Genomic DNA, 19,025 nt, shown 5'->3' on the forward strand with positions numbered 1-19,025 from the left:
TCTGCTTAAATCAAACCTGCTCTGTTCTGCTCAAAAGAAATCTGCTCTGCTCTGCTCTGCTCTGCTATACTCTGTTCTACTCTATTTTCAAATAATAATTAATAATAACAATAATGATAATTAATATTCAATAATAATAATTAATATTGTATTGATGATAATAATTTATTATTTTGAATAATTATAATAATTATTAATAAAATAATTTTAATAATTATTAATATTAATGATAATTAATATTTATTAATCATAATAATAATTAATAATAATAGTTAATATTTAATAATTCAAACTATTAAGAATTAATATTTAATAATATTATTAATTGATAATTTCTAATAATTATAACAATTCTTTCAAAAAAATAAATAATAATAGTAACAATTAATAATAATTTCTTCTATAAACATTTGATATTAGAATCACAATGTGTAGAAACATTATATGTATGTGGGTATTGATTGTTAGTTCATTGAGTTGAATTATTTTTCAAATCTTTCCATACAATTTAAGAATTAAAAAAAAGAGGTTGTTTTCAAGTAGTACTTTGTATATCATTATTATATTTAGGGTATAAATATATGATTAAGACAAATTTATAAGTAAAATCATTATTACTCATTAAATCATTTTATTTTAAAATTTTTGTGAAATAAATATAAGTAAACCGTTGTCTTTTATCTTTCTACTATTAACATATGTTAAATATGGTATACATATATTTATGTTTTCACTCATATAAATCAATGTTATATGCACTTAGTAATAGTAATAGTAATAACAACAACATTAATAATAATAACATTAATAATAGAGGAGTAGATAATAACATTATTGTAGATAGAGGAGTAGGGGCCCAGATTGTATCTCGGCTTCCCACTAATTTATTGTAGATTGTATGACTTTTGTTTTTGAGATAATAATAATAGTAGTAGTAATAATAATAATAATAATAATAATAATAATAATAACATTAATAATAATAACATTAATAATAATAATAATAGTAATAATAATAATAATAATAACAACATTAATAATAATAACATTAATAATAGTATTAATAATAATGTTGAAATCTGCTCTGCTCTGCTATGGTGAAATTTAATCTGCTCTGCTATGCTCAAAAGCTCAAAAGAACAGGGCCTAAATTTATTAAGTTTGAAGTAAATTCAAATACTTATTAGGTCTGAATTTATCCAAACTTATTCTCCGTACAATAATAAAGCAAAGAACTCAACATTAAATGATGAGAACATAGCCTTTATTTGAAATCCACGGATTACTTTACTTTTATCGAATTCATAAACAATACATGCAATATAAAGATATATAACACCTTATATATATATCAAAAATTCAAAAACAAAGCATACTTTATCTATATTTTTCCTTACATGCAGGCTTAGTTAACTATACAAAGATCATGAAAAGAAAATTAACATGGACTGCTATAATAAGGAACTAAACCAGAAAATAATTTCGAAATTCGATGAAGATTCTGCTTGTAAAGAGAATTATCAGAGTGAATCAGGCCTTTAGGGAATAAGGGGTGCATAATCGATACTCATCAAATCATATAAATCAAACCTTACACTATATAATCATAATACTCCCATTTTCTTGCATCACAATTACTGAGCTAAATCAACCCTCCCATTTTCTTCAAGAACCTTAAGAAGCTGAGAACCTTTCCTCTTTCCCCGAGCACTACAGTCCCCCTGCTGCATTGCCAAGACCACCGCCCGTGCTACCTCTTCGGGCGGTGCCGCCTCCCATACCTGGTGATCCTCATCGCCACCACCATACACCGCTGTGAGAACACTAATTGCATATTCCCGCCCTCGGCCCTCCATTCTCCCCATGGTTGCCACCAGCATTGGCACCGCGAGTGCATGGGCCCGCACTTCGGCTGCTCCCTCGGGAATTGTGCACATGAGCTCAAGTGCCGCCAATGCCCGCTCTGCCACTGACCCTTCAAGGTCTGGCAGAGCGTCCACCACTCGCAATGGGGCCCCACACTCCACTGCCACCCGCCGGTTCCCCTCTGCCAGGCAGAGCGCCAGCAGGACCTTTGTAGCCGACTTTGCCGAGACCTTTTGGCTCATGTGCTGTAACACTTCATCCACCACCACCGCCGGAACCACCACTGAAGCCCCGCTCTCAGGGACAGCATCCGAGGGCGGGTTTGGGACAAGAGACTGCTCCAACATCTGGAGAGCCGCAAGACGATCCGAATCCGACCCTGAAGCAAAATGGAGCTCTGCCATATGGTATAGCTCAATAAGGTCAGGAAACTGAAACCCTTGTTTCCCTGCAGCCGTCGGTGACGGCAGCATGGGAGAAGAGTGTTCAGGTGGAGGATGAGGAAAAGTAGAAGGAAAACGCCACTGAGTAAAACTCTGAGAAGTAGAAGAGGAAGAGGACTCGGAATCAGAAGGCTTAGCAGGGTGGTGAGGCAAAGTAGGAGGTGGTGCAGATTGAGTAGCAGAAGAAAGAATCCTGCTAGTCACCTGCGGTGGCGGAAGAGGAGGAGGAAGCGGCAAAGACGACGAAAAGTGTGGCGGCGAAGAGTGAGGGGTATTAGGACTAAGAGGGGAATCAGTACAATGACGAAAGAAAGCGCAGGAAAAGATTGAAGCACTGCTTCTCTTCTGAGAAGCTTGATGATTATGATTATGGTGGTGGTTTGGATGAGTAGTTCTCATATTGGAAGATTGAGAAGAGAGAGAAAGTAGTGAGAGAAGTATGTTTAGTTAGAAATGGTAGAGAATATGAGATTCCTAACTCCAAGAAAGCTAAGAAAAGAAAGGTAAAAGAGGGGGAAAAAGAGTACGGAAGGAGTGTGGAGATTAGCAGGATATGTCAGTATCAGTCTGTTGTAATAATGTGAGTTGGGATTGGTGTAATATTTGAAGCAGTTTCCTATCAAAGAGATTTGGGAAGGTGGGGATTAATCCTTATTATGGGAGGGTACCTACCCCATAAATTTAAGGGTCTTTTGAGTTGTAAGGGTAGGAAAAGCGAGGGTCTTTATATAGGAGGGTCTGTGAAAATTATACAGGGAAAGGGAGAAAGTAGCAGTAGAAAGACAAGACAGTTGCTGAAGCTAATTCTGTAATTTATTAAGGTTATCTCTTGCATAACAAAAAAAACTGCTAGTTTTCTTTCTGCTCATATTATGTGGGTGGCTAGTTCACAATAGTACAATACTACTAGTCCTCCTCCATGTGCATGCTCGACATGAATTTTCGATGTATACGACTGTACTGCTAGCTAATGAATTGAGATCGATAAGCTATTTTAACAGATTCCTAGACTCGTGCTGACAGGGAATTTTGTAAAATCTTACCAACTCTAGCATGATGCTTATAGTGTATTTGGTTAGTTCACTTAATTGAAATTGTACACCATAAATCGCCACAGAAGATGTACCACCTTTGAATAAGACATACATCTTCCTGCCCTTTTCATAAGGTCACATTCTAAGCTCGTGCTTGATAAAGAGAGATGGGACGCTGGGCCAGACAGTTCAAAGGTTGAGATGGTGATGGAGGAGAGTTTTGGGTAAATGGTATGGAATTTTACCAAGGGCGGTAATTTTGGGAATTGATAGGAGCTTTGCATTAGACTAGTCAAAGTTGCAAAAATAAATAAAGATACTCCGCACAAAAAATCAGGTCATGAAAATATAAAATGTCATTTTACAGCCAATTAACAAATCCAAACAAACATTTTATAGAATGACATTGACTGGACAAATCATATACTCTGTATTAGCAAATAAATTCACAATTAAGTCATCCTTCAATAGCTAATAAAATCATGTACGAAGTACTCCGAATCATAATTACTAGACAGCCTTGAACTAGAAGATTGGCCGGCTATTGAGCAAATTGCTCAAACAAGATAATGGCAACCAAAACGAGAGCATTCCACATTCATCATTGCAAACTGTAAACATAGGATAATCTCTAGCTAGTGTCAACTAATGAATTTTGATGTCAAAAACAAGATAGTGATTCTACCTACAATTTGGTTCAACTGTGTGAGTAAAATCTTATAATGTGAAAATACCCTCCAGTGCTTCTAGATTTACAACGACAATGGGCTACCTCGAGAAGATAATGCTACAAAATTTGTTAAAAGTTACAAGAGAAAATGCTGTTTAAAGAATGCAAAATGTAAAAAGTGTGACATGGGTAAATCACCTCCACTTATCTCTCAAGTCTTTTCGCTCAGACATGATCCAGGTAACAAAGATTGCGGCCACAAGCACAACTATGGTTAAGAGAAGTAATGCATAGCTGAACTCGTCTGTCAGGGAGTCGTAAGTTTTTGAGGGAGCAAGTCGGGTTAAATACAAATCAGCTCCATACGCAAAGACGAGGGTAGTGGACTCTAGCTTGGCAGGTACAGAAATTATGCCTCTAAGACCTTCCACTTTGAGTGCATGTGTCACATAAGACTGCAAAACAGCATTATAAAATACATGAGAAAACCCTATATATATTTCATAGTAAATGACTAGCAAAAATGGGACAGATACAGTACAAAAGGTCCTGCATGTCTGCATTTAAATCCTAATAGTTATACGAGTTTGAGCATCAGCAAAGTGAGGGAGGGGAAGGAATAGACTTGTATTATCTTTCGAGTATTTGGTTTATTAAATGGGAGGAATATGGCCCCCTTCAATTTTCTTCCCCTTTTCTGTATCCAAAGAAGGAAAATGAAGTCCTTGTCTATTGCCTTCATTATTTCCCCAGCCCCTTCCCTCCAAATTCTCAATCCAAACACACATCTATAGGGGATTTGGAGCTTCATTCATCAATGTGATATACTATATGCAAAAATAAAAAAAGCAATCAACCAATTGCCTATGATATACCTGTGGATTGATTGGCAACGCATCTGTAAGAGGTATAATTCCATCTTCCAATTCAGTTGGGGTTGGTTTTACAGATCGACGAGGGTCAAGAAAGCGCTTGTCAAGAGCCAAAACCTATTGAAGATATAGCACAAAATTAACATAATTAGCCACACAGCAGATGACAAAGCCTTAATGACACATAAGAATGAGCCTAACCTGATCGCCAACAGTTCCTATTAGAAGCTGTTTTGCTGTTATTCCTTTGGCAGTCAATGTTACGGATACTGTCTTCACAGAATGGGTGAAAAAATAAGTTTGCGATTTTGTCATAACTTCTGGTCGAGAGTACGATGAAACTGGTGAGGTAAGATTATGCTTCCCAAGAATGAGCTTCCAAACATTCTTGATGTCCTGAATATGCAAAGAATATCAGAAAACATGAATGGGTCGTATCACTCGTATAAGTCGATTGAAATTGCATATTAAATAAGTACTTAAAAAGTTCGAAATAATACCGCTCGGGATTGATCATAGATTTCAATCACTGACATTTCATATCGGTTGGCCCTGAGATTAAAGTAGTGGTAGACAACCCAGTTCTCACTAAAAACCTTCAAGAGGACACAGCAAAAAAAAAGGCATATAAGAACAGAGGTTTAAAATTACTAAGAGAACTAATGTGGGGGGGGGGGGGGGGGGGGTATGTAAACAACTTACTGCACGGACAGGACCCTGTGAACCATGATGCGTCACGCGGTGTAATATCCGCCCAGTCACGGTATCTATAAGGTACACAACCAACCATGACTCATCTGGAGTCACTGATCCAATTTCACCAGCACCTTTGGGTGCAACAGTAGCAACAAATAACAGATTTTTGGAAATATATTTGAACAGCACATTTCGATCTGCCATTACTTTAGCTTGAGTGTGTACCGCCTACAGAAGAGCAAACATTTTTTAGAATCCATATCAGACGAGCAACACTATACATTTACCAAAAAAAAAAAAAAAAAAAATCCTACAAAAATCAAACCAACATTCAACCCCCTCCTTCATATCGAAAAAAAATAATAATAATATGCATATGAAAACCATACCTCATTTGCTTTCCTAGCAACGGTAGCTATTATCTTTTCCGAGTCCGAAGGGAATACAATTGACCACAAATCCCTTGAGCTGAAGCAAAATTCATCAGCTATCTCGCTCATACATTTGCTCTTTAATCCATGTCCTCTCAACATGTTATTTTCAGCATCAACAGAATACCAGTACACATTAATATACTCACGCTCAAATATGGCAGCAGCTTCAGGAGTCTTAGGGTATAAATGCAGATTTCTATCTACATCTACTATTAAATGAAGACGCTTTTCTGTTGAATCAGCAAATGGCAATGGAATGACATCAACAACAGAATGAGTCAAGCTCAAAGAGCTAAGCTCCTTCCCTGAGTAGGTATCAACAATTGAAAGAATGCCCGGTGCATCAATTCCATTCCCACAGCGGCCAACAACAAGAACAGCTGGATTCTCATCCATAGCATGATGATGAGGAACCTGCCACTGGTACAGATTAAGTGCTACAGGATTTTCACATGTATCAGACTTGCGCATGTTAGGCAGAAAAGTAGACCAAACAACTCTTCCATCTCCAGTGTGCAATGCATAAACTTTCCCAGATTTAGTTAGCACTATAAGCAACTTCCTGAAACCATTATGATCTCGGGTCAATTTGCTTTTCTCGGAACTTTGTAACCTCAATGCCTGGATGGCAACCATATCTTCAGGGCTTGCAAGCATCAGAGTACCTTTAAGCTTCAACATGTGTCCCTGCGTTATGTAAGTTAATCAGCTGAATAGCACAAATGTAGAAAATTCCAAATAACACTTGCCGGCCGCAAGAATTGTGGAACAACAGAAAGCCAATGTAGTCTCCTGGCAAGTTGGTTGATGAAACCAATAAATAGCATACTTATTTCTTAAAGTCCACTTTCAAATCAAAGATAAAAGGTTTTCATTCACAAAGGCTTCTCTTTAGGAGAGGAAGAAGATATATCAGACAATCATTTTCTCAAAAATACCGTTATTCATAATATATTCAGTTTTTTGGTTGCCAAGAAGGGGGAGATAAGGGGAGGGTCACTTTTTGAAATGGAAGAGTTGTAACCTTCCCACTTTCATTGTCTGCAAGGGTGTGGATACTAGAACCATGTAAGAGAGTCATTGTCGGCAAGGGTGTGGATACTAGAACCATGTAAGAGAGAGCTGGCAAACAAGGAACAAGGCTTAAACCCATAATTATATAGGATAGCTTCATTGAATAAATACCTATGAATTACAAAAGGGAGTTCCTGTGTTTTTTTTTTAACCTTATCCCACAACTGTGCCAAGAAAAAAGAGAGAGAGAGAGAGAGAAAGCGAGAGTAGAGGTCTGTAGAGCCAGCACCTTTCATGTAGACACCCCCCCCCCCCCCCCCAAAAAAAAAAAAAAAAAAAAGAATTAGGAAGACCATCTAACAGAAATAAAGCTAGTGTGATCTGATTACTGAGTGAATTAATGTCAAAAATAAGTCATTTAAAGCAAAGTAATTCAACCATGCAGCACAAGACACTTGTAGTATTGCAGAATTAACAGCAGTGCAAAAGCAATAAAGACTAAACCCTGGAATGATTTTATATGCAATGACATTTACAAGATTAAATCACACAGTTATTTATTTACTGCTGCGCCTAGCTCTCAATTATAATAATAAACCTACAATGAAATGCATACCTTCAGCCACTCAAGAAGACCCTGCTCGACTTTGGCAACTGACACACCTTTCTTTTCTAGGGGTAGTTCTGAAGTTGTGACATCTACAATTGAAGCAAGCCCATCTTCCCTACTCCAAACAATATTACCTTGTTGCAATAATGATACAGAGTGATCTTCCATAACAACTAATGCCCTAAACCCATAAGATCTGTCGGTACGGATATAATTATTAATGAAAACCTTCTGAACAGTCCCTCGATTAGGATCAATCTGGATGCTTTCTTTCAAAATATCGGTACTATAATCATTACCAAGCTTCACTGTGAGATGAATTTGACTACCTCCTTGTTGAACAATTCCAAAAGCTAGCTGATCTTCTTTGAATGAAAGAGCACCACTAACAGAAGAAGAATCCTCAATTTTGTCCACAACCTCAAGCTTGCTTTGGTCATTGACTCTCAAGAATACTATATAAGAATTGCACTTTACAGCAAATATCCCTTCCAGATTAACGGGTAACAAAGCCGCTTCCCCAGAAAATTGAGGAACAAGATCATGAATATTTGTCTTCTGGAAACTGATTTTCCCATCTTTTAAGCTTATTAGAACCAGTTCTGTGCGACTTGCATCCAGAGCTACTAAGATTTCACTAGAGACGAGAGATATTTCACCAGAGAGTCCACCAGGAAAGTCTACAACATCTTGATTGAGTAACTCACCAGTCTTGATATTGATTCCATAGGCATGTAGCTTAGAGGAGCCTGAAATTCCTACAGCATACATGACATCACCACTAACCGGCTTGATTAATTGTTGAAGCTCCACACTGGCAAGAAAAATTGGCATATAAAATATACAGTTAAGGACATAAGCTTTTGGACAGTTAAGGCATAGAAACTAAACTAGATAAACAATTCAACCTTTCAAGTTCAATATTCCAGAGGGCTGCACCATCTACACTTGAAATTGCATGAAGGCAATCATTACTATAAACAAGGATTAAATTATCACGCTCCACCTTCAAATCAGTCTGCATGACAGAACCAAGTAAATGCTATTAGATGGCTATATGATATGTTCATGCACAAAAATACCAAATTGTTTGGGGCAGTTAAGATAAACAAAACCAAATGAATTGCTACACGAAACGGAGAAACTTCTATGACACCGGAAATTCATATTTATTTAAGCCAAGATCATTAAGCTAGGAAATCAAGAACACAATGGACACAATTCAGTGGCTATAGCAGACAGCAGAAGTTAAATCTACAACATTATCTAATAAGGAAATGTTATGACCAACCACTGTCAACAATGAAGATTCTGAGGGTTTCTTGCCAACAAGGAATGACTCCCACACCATCTGGCCATCGGGAAGATTCCATGCTCTAATGATACTTCCCTTTGATGAGAGTGTAATCACATCTGGAACAGAAATACATATGTTAACGAATGTTGTTCCTGTTTGATATCAGCAACATAATACAATCTTCCTAGCTTTATGTATTTTGATTTTTTACAGTGTATTACCAGAAGAACATTCACTGGCACCCACCAGAAATAGTAAACACTCAACCCACTTCAGAGAATGGAGAGAGTCCACCTTCCAGAGTTCTTGCACCCATAAAAGGTGGACTTCTGTGTTTACTCTCTATGTGCCGATCATCTCTCGAATAATCAAAAAGATTGCACATTCCGACCACTACAAATAACAAGCTAGGATTCTAAAATAATAAAACCCTAAAATTCAGCCCAAAAGACAGGAAGTTCAAAGTCAACATCCACAGCACAATAAATTCATGGTTCGATCACAAAACCACCAACTACAGGATTTAAGATATCTTCTAGTTAACTCAATGCATAGATACTATATTATAAATACAATAGTCAAAATCATAAAATGCACAATTTTCCCATTGAATTGCAATTCCAATCAACCTATCCACAACTAATAATCCAGAAATTGCATCACAAAAAAGCTCAACCAAATCGAATACAACGGCGAAACACTTACATTTCCCAAGGGCAATATCAATGTGATCAATTCGATCATTCTCCCCAAGCACATGCCTCCAAACTACACAAAATCACCAATCAAAATCAAAATCTAATTTTCCAGCATTCAATACAAAATCACAATTCAATCAATTCCAAACCATCAAACAACTTACAAATCTCGCCGCGGCGAAGATCAAGAGATGCGACAACACTCTCCTCAGTGGAAACCACAAGCCTCTTCCTCCCCGCTTTCGGAGTATGGAAAACTGCTTGCTTAACTTTCCCTAAGTATTGCTGATGCCTGCGATCAATTCAAAAAAAACACCATGAAATTCAGCAAAATTGAAACAAGATGAAAACTGAGTTGAATGAATTGAAATAGGAAAGAGAAATCACAATTACCAGTCAGCGAGACCTGCTTGATCTTCGTAGAGAGAGAAAACGAGGAAGGAAGAAGAAAGGAAGAGGAAGAAGAGAAGAGAAACCCTAATCGCCATTGCCATGGCGAGTAGCTGAGCGTTGAAAGCTCTCAAGGAGAGAGAAAGTAGAGGTGGAGATCTGATTGGGGTTCAACACTCTGAAGGAGAAATGTTTGAGACTTGTTTTTCAGCTGGTATGGTTAATACGGAGCATCAAACTATGATATTTTTATCGTATGCACGTGAGATAAAAAAAGGAGCCGGATTCCCAAAGTGTCGAGACCGCTATCCCGAGCTGCATTAATTGATAAATTACTCCCTCTGTTTTTAAATATTTGCTCCATTTTTTTATATGCGAAATTTTAGAAAAAATTGGAGAAAGTACTCCCTCCGTCTCTTTATTAGAGTCCTCTTTCTCATTTTTCACGGGAATTAAGGTTTTTGGTAGATTCCTTAAACAAGTACTAAAATACATTACTTGCATTAAATAACTAGTGAGAGAAGAAAAGAAAAAAAAAAGAGACAGAGAGAGAGAGAATAAATAGTGTGTCATAAATGGCAGGAACATTTGGTACAAAAAATCATAAAAAAAAAAATTTAAGGATAATTTGGGGATTAAATTAGGAGAATGAGGTTAAAATTGTAAAAAATCACTTACTAAAAAAGAAAAGATACTTATAATGAGACTTTAATTTTGATTTGCCAAAAAAAAGGAATAGGGAACTCTAATAAAGAGATAGAGGGAGTAATAAAATATAAAGGTAGTGGGATAGGGGAAAAGAATAAAAAAATGTAAAAAGAAAAAGTAGGTTTTTTTTTTTTTTTTTTTTTACACAAAAAAAGCAAAAGTAGTTGAGAGAATTGGAGGAGAGATAATATGAAATTAATAAAATACTTCCTCTGTTCTTTTTTACTTGACCTGTTTTTTTTATCACGCTTGTCAATACAAAACTTTAACGATCAATAACTTTAATTCTCCATAAGTAAAATTTATAAAAGTTATATATTATAGTACTTATTGGGACGAATTCAAAAATATCTCACATGAATATGTTTTTCACTACATATTATTCACAAAAGGCGGTCAAAGGAGGGAGCGTGAATAGTGTAAAAGTCAAAACCGGTCAAGTAAAAAAGAACGGAGGAAGTATGATTTATATTGGCTCCATTAGGTGAGAGAAATGAATTAAATATTGTAAAAGTTTTCCAAATAAAAAAATGGAGCAAGTATTTAAAAACAACCAAAAAAGAAAAGTGGAACAAGTATTTAAAAACAAAGGAAGTATTTAACATAGTATAGTACGTAATGAGTATTCATCAATACATCAAGTATTAAGGTGCATTATCCTATTATACTTGTGTTTAACTTGACAAGCTATCTCGAATATAAAAGTTATTCATTTGTGAAACAGGCTTTTAGCCGTGGGTTGACTCACAATAAGTTCGACTTAAGCCCCATTCTCTTCATCTTATTTTTGCTAAAGTGAAATTATTTTTATTGAAACAAAATTATATTTGCTGAACTTAAATTATTTTTACTGAACTTAAATTAATTTTATTGAACTGAAATTATTTTTGCTGAACTGAAATTATTTTTACTCATTTTCTATTATAATTCTTCTTTAAGAAAACTGAATTTTACTGAACTGGACTTATTTTTACTGAAGTGAAATTATTTTTATTGAACTGAAATTATTTTTACTTAACTGAAATTAGTTTTACTTAATATTATTTTTTTAAGGTGAAGAGAACAGGGCCTTACTCAATATTTTGTGTTTTAGAAGTATAAAGTTATTATTATCATACTCTATGTTGTCAAAATCGCGATCCGGATCGTAGGAACGTGGGATCCTATGATTCCATTTTAGCTAAACGATTCGGATCAGATGCAGAATCAGAGAGCAAGCAGGATCGTTGTAGGATCGTACAAGATTGGGTAGGATCGGACGATCCTGTTTTTCACTTAAATTATTTTGGATTGTTCAGGATCAGTCAGGATCGGACTGAATCGTGCAGGATCGGTCAAGATCATATCGTACGATCCTACTTTTTACTTATTAAAATGAGCCTTAAGCAATTATTCTTTTCTCTAAGCTAAGTAAATTACTATCCAACTACTAAAACTATAAATTTTACCATTTTTATTGCTTAATAAATGTTATCTAGTTATGTAGCAACTTTTTTATTACTCCTTTTATCATTACTCTTTTTATCAATTTTGCAGGATCTTACGATTCTACGATTCGATTTTACCAATTCGATCCTACTACTCTCACCGATCCAAAGTAGGATCCCGATCTTGACAACCTATTTCGTACTTTAGTTCTTAATATTCGATGTTCTTCAAATAAAGGTTTGTTAGATAGAAAAGGTGGATAAGGCAGGTTGGAGGTGGTGGAAGGTTGTGGGCATAAAACTCCGTTGTCATATTTTCTTTCAATTACGAGAAAAAGGGCAGGGATCTTCAAATTAGTTGGATTGGTTCCAAATTCGAAATTAAAGTTGGAAGTTTTGAACTATCAATTACCAGTTTCGGTTCGAAGTACCCTGCTAGTTGGCATGATCCATAAACCTCGTTATTCTCTATTTTACGTTAAATTTATTTTCCTATATCATATTTCATAATAATTGGAAATACGAATTCTAATACCATGTCGTTATGTACTTTGTATTAAATTTATTTTTCTATATTCTACTAACTTTTCCTTTTCCTTCATTATTCTTAGTTTTCGTATTCGCCATGTCTCTACTTTAAATTTACAAAAACAAAGACTCTATATGCCCATAGGTATGGTTCCCCGATTAAGTTTTTTATAGGTTTTGTTGTTATTAATCGATAATTGTTTATTTTATATATGAGAGAGTTGATGTCAAAGTAGATGTTCAATGAAAGTCATGTTAAAGTAGATGTTCAATGAAATTGATCTGCACAAACTAGCTTGAGAAGAGAGATTTAATTTGGTCATGTTCTTTTAAATTGAATTGAGTTGCACTGAATTAAAGTAGAATAATTAACTTATGTAAGCTAAATTGAATTAAATTGAGCTTACATGTGCCGAACTGAACTTTAAGTAAGTTCAATAAAATAAGACTATTGTCTAATAAGTGTTTGCTTAGATATAATCAAAGTAAATTTGATGGCCAATGACCACTCTTCCATACATTTGAATTTGAATTATTCAATATATCATTAAAATTTATTCAATTACTATTGAATATCCCATTATAAAATTCCTCTATATAAAACTTTGAGGAAAACAATATACACTTAATTTACAGTGAAATAGCAATGATGCAACATATTTCCCTTGTTTGAAACATGTGGATTAGACTTCTGTTTCGAGTAATGTAGCATAAGTTGGCGAGTCAAGGTGAAAATTGAAATTTTGGTACATGTTATATTGAGCTACAAAACTAATTGTGTTCAAGCATATCTTTCGAGTCTATCACATTTTTGTTTTGGAGCTTAGCAGATAAAACTCTTCATTCCTTAATCTATCTAAATTCCTCAATGAGTTTTCGCAAAATTAATGTATGATACTCATTTCTTTTGCATGGTGGATCTAAATGTTGTAAGAGACTACCCTTGGTCGAAAAGTCACCGTTGACTTTTATTTTCCGGCGTTGATCATGTCACGTGCCAATTAAGAAAAAAGGAGGGAAAGGGTGAATTAAAAGTCACGTGATTGGCACGTGATGTGGTCAACGCCGGAAAATGAAAGTCCACGGTAACTTTTTGACCAATGGTAGTTTCTTACAATATTTACCCTTTTATAAGGTACTTTCTTACAATATTTTTTTGATTAGGTAGTTTCTCGCAAAAAAAGTGTTTTATTAGGTAGTTTTTCACAAAATGTCCTAAATATAATATATTCTTTTTACTGATATTCCTTTTGCAGTTAAAGTCAAAATAGGAAGACTACTCGATAAACATGTATCCACATCTATCAAAATTAAATTAATAGAGTATAAAGCATATTTCTAGGCCTCAACCATCAATTTAAGTTTTTGGTTGAGTTGGTCCTTTAACATGATATCGAAGCTAGCATGACACAAAAGGTGACTAAATCAAATCCACTTAAATTTCATTTTTCTTAGACAGGTCTAAAGGAGATTTGGAAACCACAAATCATCAGAATTCAACAAAAGGAGAATAGTAAAGTACTCGTATTAAGTATACTTCAGCTGAACTGAATTGAACTTATTAGAGATGAACTGAATATTTTATGAGAGAAAGAAATTAGGAGCTGAACTGAAGTGAACTGAATATTTTATGAGAGAAGAAAATTAGGAGCTGAATTGACTGAAAATAATCTAATGAGAACAGGGCCTAAGTATACTTCGTATATGAGTAATATTCTTATACAAGTATACAACTAATAGAAATCAATATCAGAAGAGATACTTATGAAATCATGGCATTGAAAAAAATAAAAAAACATGCACATCTCTTCAAAACTGTGTTGACCATTTTATGTCATCACACCCACAAACAAGTCTTTATTTCTTCATTCTTTAATCACAATCAACGGCTCTAAATCCACCATATTCCAACCCATAACCTTTTTCATTTAATGGGAATTTTTTGATCTAAACCTTTGTTTCCTGGATAATCACTAAAATAGTAAAATTATTATAGGATAAATCTCGTTCTTAAAAGTCTTATCCTTATTTTTTTTTTTGGGTTTCCCCCACTTGCTTTACAAAAGGATTTCCTAATAAAACTAACAAATATGACACTTAGTTTTACATACAATTTTGACTAGTAATGTCTATATTTACTTAATATAATGAGATAGATATAACAAAATTTTACCTAACTATAGTTTTCTAGTTATTTTTTTTATTTTGAAGAAATAACTATGTTAGTTAAATATCACTTAAGTTCATTTATGTAGTATTGTACGGAGTATCATTTATAATCGATAACCTGATGACTACTTAGCTTTAAGTTAGTGCCTTTTGGTGTAGAAAGTTTGGGAAAACCACTGTTCTTGTGAGATTTCTCCGTATGTGCTGTTAGACAGATTATCCTTAAATGTGATGAATAATAAAGCACTAACTTCTCCTCAAAAAAAAAAAAAAAACCACAATACCGTCCAAAATCCAAAATTGAATTCCAATTATATCATTGCGCACATCTATCCGCGCTAAAAAATGAAAAAAAAACCCAAAACGAATTACTCTATTTTGGTATGCTTCATTTACTCCCACAGTACCTCGCTGGAAAATTGCATTTCTAAAGATTCCCTGGGCATATGAACATGAATGTGATATTATTTCCTGCTTTCTCTCTCCTCTTTACAGGGTAATAGAGATCTTCAACACTTTCACCTTTCCACTTACAATCATTTCCCCTCCAAAAATCATCTTCAAACCGCTTGAATGAAGTAAAAAACAAAGGGGTTACTCACTGCTCATTGTATTTTGGTGGAAAGCAGCTGATTTCAAGCACATTTTGTGGTAATTCTGATTCATATTTCTGCTTTAATTTCATTCCCAAGTTGAAATCTTTGAATTTTCTGCTCATTTGAGATTCTGGGTATTGCTTAATTTTTGGTGGGTTTCGATAGATATGAATTTCTGCTGATTTGGTTTTAGATTTTTCCTGTCTGATTTCGATCTATTGCTTAGTTTTTCATGTAATCTGGGTTAGATCTTCGTGGTATGATATTCGATGAGTTGGGCAAATTTGAAGTGTTAAATTGGAAATTTGTGCTCCCAAAAGTTTGGAAATGGGGTTTGGGCATGGTTTATGCTGCTGTGGTTTCGAAAAGTATGCGAGAAGTTAGTGTTTGATGTGAATTGTGGATTGATTTCTGCATTGGGGTTGTAGTTTTACTGATATTGTTTGAAGAAGTTTTGGAGTGAGAATCTGATTGTCTTCCTTTGAAAAATCAAGTGTTACTAAAATTGGATTTTTAGGGATAAATACAAGTATCTGCCTGTGTATTGAGGGTGACTAGATTAGTTTAAATGGCTTCGATTAGAAGAACACTTTCTCCGGTTCCACGACCAGGTTCGAGATCAAACGGTGAAGCCTGCGCGGTGGCTTCTCCGTTGTCCAAATCATCCTCAGCTGAGAAGAGCCCTCTACAGCCTAGTGGATTATCGTATTCGTCTTATAACTCGTTGGAGTATGCATTGTATAGGGTGCATAATTTTGTTCTTGGTTTGTTCTCACATAGATCATCGCGTTCCCTAGATAGATCGAAATCAAAAGGGCATGTATGGAAGAGGGCTATCCTGCATTTCTCAGTCTTCTTTTTGGTTGGTGTCTTCATTGGATTGACTCCTTTTGGTACGTCAAATTTTCCGGGAAGAATTATGCCCCAGCATCAGACTCTCTTCTTTGACATGATCCCTTCTGCAGTTAGATATCATTCTGTAAGTGCAAGAAATGTTTCTTCTATAGATGAGACCCGACTGGAAAATTATACATCCATAGGTGGGACACAGGATATTGAGAATGCTACTTTGCAAGAACAACATCAAGAGTCAAAAGTGCAGATGGAAAGGATGGCAAGTGAAACACTTACTGTTAAACCAGAAATTGAGAATCCACCGTTGGAAGTTCGTAAACTCTTGATAGTTGTCACCCCTACATATCCTCGGCCATTCCAAGCTTACTATCTCAATCGGTTGGCACAAACATTGAAACTTGTCCCACCACCTTTGGTATGGATTGTCATTGAGATGAACTCTCAATCTGCAGAAACAACACAGATTTTGAGGAAGACTGGACTTATGTACAGACATCTGGTTTGCAATAAGAACATAACAGATGTGAGGGACAGATATGTTCACCAGAGAAATGTGGCTTTGGCACACATTGAAACGCATCGTCTTGATGGAATTGTCTATTTTGCAGATGACGTCAATGTCTACTCTCTAGATCTTTTTGCAGAGTTGAGGCAGATAAGGTACTGTATTTTGTGGCTGTTGTTCAATTTCTTATATCCAATTAGGAGTGTAAAGTTGATCGTATGGATTTGTATCTGTTTCTTTCTTCTTAACTTTTGTTTAATTTTGAGTTAGTCAAATGTAGGCAAAAGTACTTATGACCATTAGGCTATTATATTTTCACTCATTTTCTAGTTTTCTCTTGATATTCCATGGAAATTCTCATTTTGAGATCTTGGTCAAATCAAGTAGAATGTTGACGGCTTCATTATAAAACCATAATTATCCTTAGCTCCCATTTTATTACTATGTGTGTTTGTGTCCTGGGTCATGTAGCTTTAACAAATTTACAAAGGGAAAACAACTGACTTGTCTTCAGCAGAAATTGTTTATCACATCCTATTTTAGTTGATGCACCTGCCTTGGAGGTCAAAACTGCTATAAATTACTCCATATAAGTATATTTTTAGGAGATTGATATATAAGTTTTTCTTTTGGCTGACACCCCATGCACCTTAGTGGCTCTGCCACTGAGTTGATGTCTACCATCTCAACATGCATTCATCTTCATGTTAAGTCTATATGTATTGTTGGGTCATGCTGTGATCAGTTTCTTTGAGTTTGAGCACAATAAAATGCTGTTTGCCACTGGTGGTTTCACAATAGAAGAGCTATTACACTATCTAACTTGCTAAGCGTTCTTCACTGCACTGGAAAGATAGATATAGTTATTTATTTATTTTCCATAATAAACTAGTTTCAGTTGGTTGACCACTTGACCCTATGACGTGCTTCCATATGGTTCAAGTAATTGGGTTTTGGTGAGAATTTCGATGTTTCTTTGGAGGTATAGGATTCAACTCTGCATTTTTTCCTCTTGAGAAGCGCATAAGAATGTGGGGATATTGGGCTTCTGAACTTTTACCCTTCTGGGTATATATGAATGTCTGTCTTCTGGCAGTGGCCTAGTAATTTACTAAATGAGCAATGATTATAGCTTTTTGGAGAATCCTCTTGGAAAGCATTTCTCTGTCAATTAGATTTATGCCAACTAGTTTTATGGTGGAAGTGGTTCGCTTAATTTTTTTTGCCAGAGCCCTTTATAGTTGATCCCACATTAACAAGGGGTTCTTTAAGACAGAATAGGAGTGTAATAGATAGTACTTTTTAATATCTATAACTTGTCAGTCACTATCTATTGCCTTTCCTCTAATGCTTTCTGGTTCCCTTGCATATGATTCCAGGAGATTTGGGACTTGGAAATTGGCCAAACTTTCAGTGATTCGTGGTGCAACTTTTCATGATGGTCCTGTATGTAATGGGAGTCAAATTATTGGTTGGAAGACTGATGAAATGACTCGAAGATTTCATGCGGATAATTCCGGATTTGCTTTCAATAGTACCATACTATGGGATCCAAAGAGATGGCATCGTCCTATCCTTGAGCCTATACGGCAGCTTGACACGGTCGAAGAAAAATTCCAAGTTGGTTTCTTAAATTTTTGTGCAATATTGTCTTGGCAAAGTGCAATTTCTATCCTTCTGGCTGGAAGAATTAGGTTATCAAATTATGTGCAGTTTTGTGCTTGCAAGGATACTTAACATTGTTCTCAATGATAATGAAACTCCATTTTCGTTAATCCATGTCTCTGCTCAAATGGAATTATCTTTGAAAAGAAAACTATTACAGAAATGTGGTCCATGTATCCCTTACTTCTCAGTCTTACTATATTTGGTTTTAAATGAGCATCTTATAGAAACAAAACTTGAGATTATATTTTTGCCAATTATATTGGTGTATGACAGATGCATTTGGAATTTTGTGTGCTCTCTTCATATTGGTGTTAATGAGCTAATGCATTTTCCATTTATTATGCCTTACAGGTGAGCACATTTGTTGAGCAAGTTGTCGAAGATGAAAGCCAAATGGAAGGGTTGCTAGGGAATTGCTTGAGCATCATGGTGTGGCGCCTTCCACTTGAATCATCTTCCTCATCTTACCCTCACCAGTGGGTCATAAGCAGGAATGTGGAGCAGCAATTAACATCTAAATAGTCTGATTGATCTAAAGTGAGAAG

At 35.4% G+C, this 19,025-nt stretch overlaps 3 protein-coding genes across 3 annotated transcripts; 1 reads left to right on the forward strand and 2 right to left on the reverse strand.

Annotated features, from left to right (window-relative positions):
* Window positions 1–1,303: 1,303 nt before the first annotated feature.
* Window positions 1,304–3,070, reverse strand: LOC145592957 (uncharacterized). Its single transcript, XM_081649475.1, has one exon. It carries the CDS (start codon window positions 2,706–2,708, stop codon window positions 1,635–1,637), a length of 1,074 nt encoding a protein of 357 aa, XP_081505601.1. The 5' UTR covers window positions 2,709–3,070; the 3' UTR covers window positions 1,304–1,634.
* An 843-nt stretch (window positions 3,071–3,913) lies between these two features.
* LOC145591393 (uncharacterized) lies at window positions 3,914–10,236 on the reverse strand. The gene is made up of 12 exons (XM_081647832.1): window positions 10,028–10,236; window positions 9,799–9,926; window positions 9,642–9,704; window positions 8,931–9,052; window positions 8,548–8,657; window positions 7,646–8,453; window positions 5,971–6,702; window positions 5,588–5,809; window positions 5,386–5,481; window positions 5,087–5,281; window positions 4,889–5,002; window positions 3,914–4,468 (listed from the first exon to the last, which is right to left on the reverse strand). The coding sequence occupies exons 1-12, from the start codon at window positions 10,126–10,128 to the stop codon at window positions 4,208–4,210; spliced, it is 2,952 nt and encodes a 983-aa protein (XP_081503958.1). The 5' UTR covers window positions 10,129–10,236; the 3' UTR covers window positions 3,914–4,207.
* Window positions 10,237–15,320: 5,084 nt separating this feature from the next.
* On the forward strand, window positions 15,321–19,025 carry LOC145592958 (putative beta-1,4-xylosyltransferase IRX9H). Its single transcript, XM_081649476.1, has 3 exons — window positions 15,321–16,967; window positions 18,192–18,432; window positions 18,832–19,025. The coding sequence occupies exons 1-3, from the start codon at window positions 16,021–16,023 to the stop codon at window positions 19,000–19,002; spliced, it is 1,359 nt and encodes a 452-aa protein (XP_081505602.1). The 5' UTR covers window positions 15,321–16,020; the 3' UTR covers window positions 19,003–19,025.

This window comes from Chenopodium album, chromosome 18 (assembly GCF_948465745.1).
Source record: "Chenopodium album chromosome 18, dcCheAlbu1.1, whole genome shotgun sequence".
Classification (NCBI taxonomy): Eukaryota; Viridiplantae; Streptophyta; class Magnoliopsida; order Caryophyllales; family Amaranthaceae; genus Chenopodium; species Chenopodium album.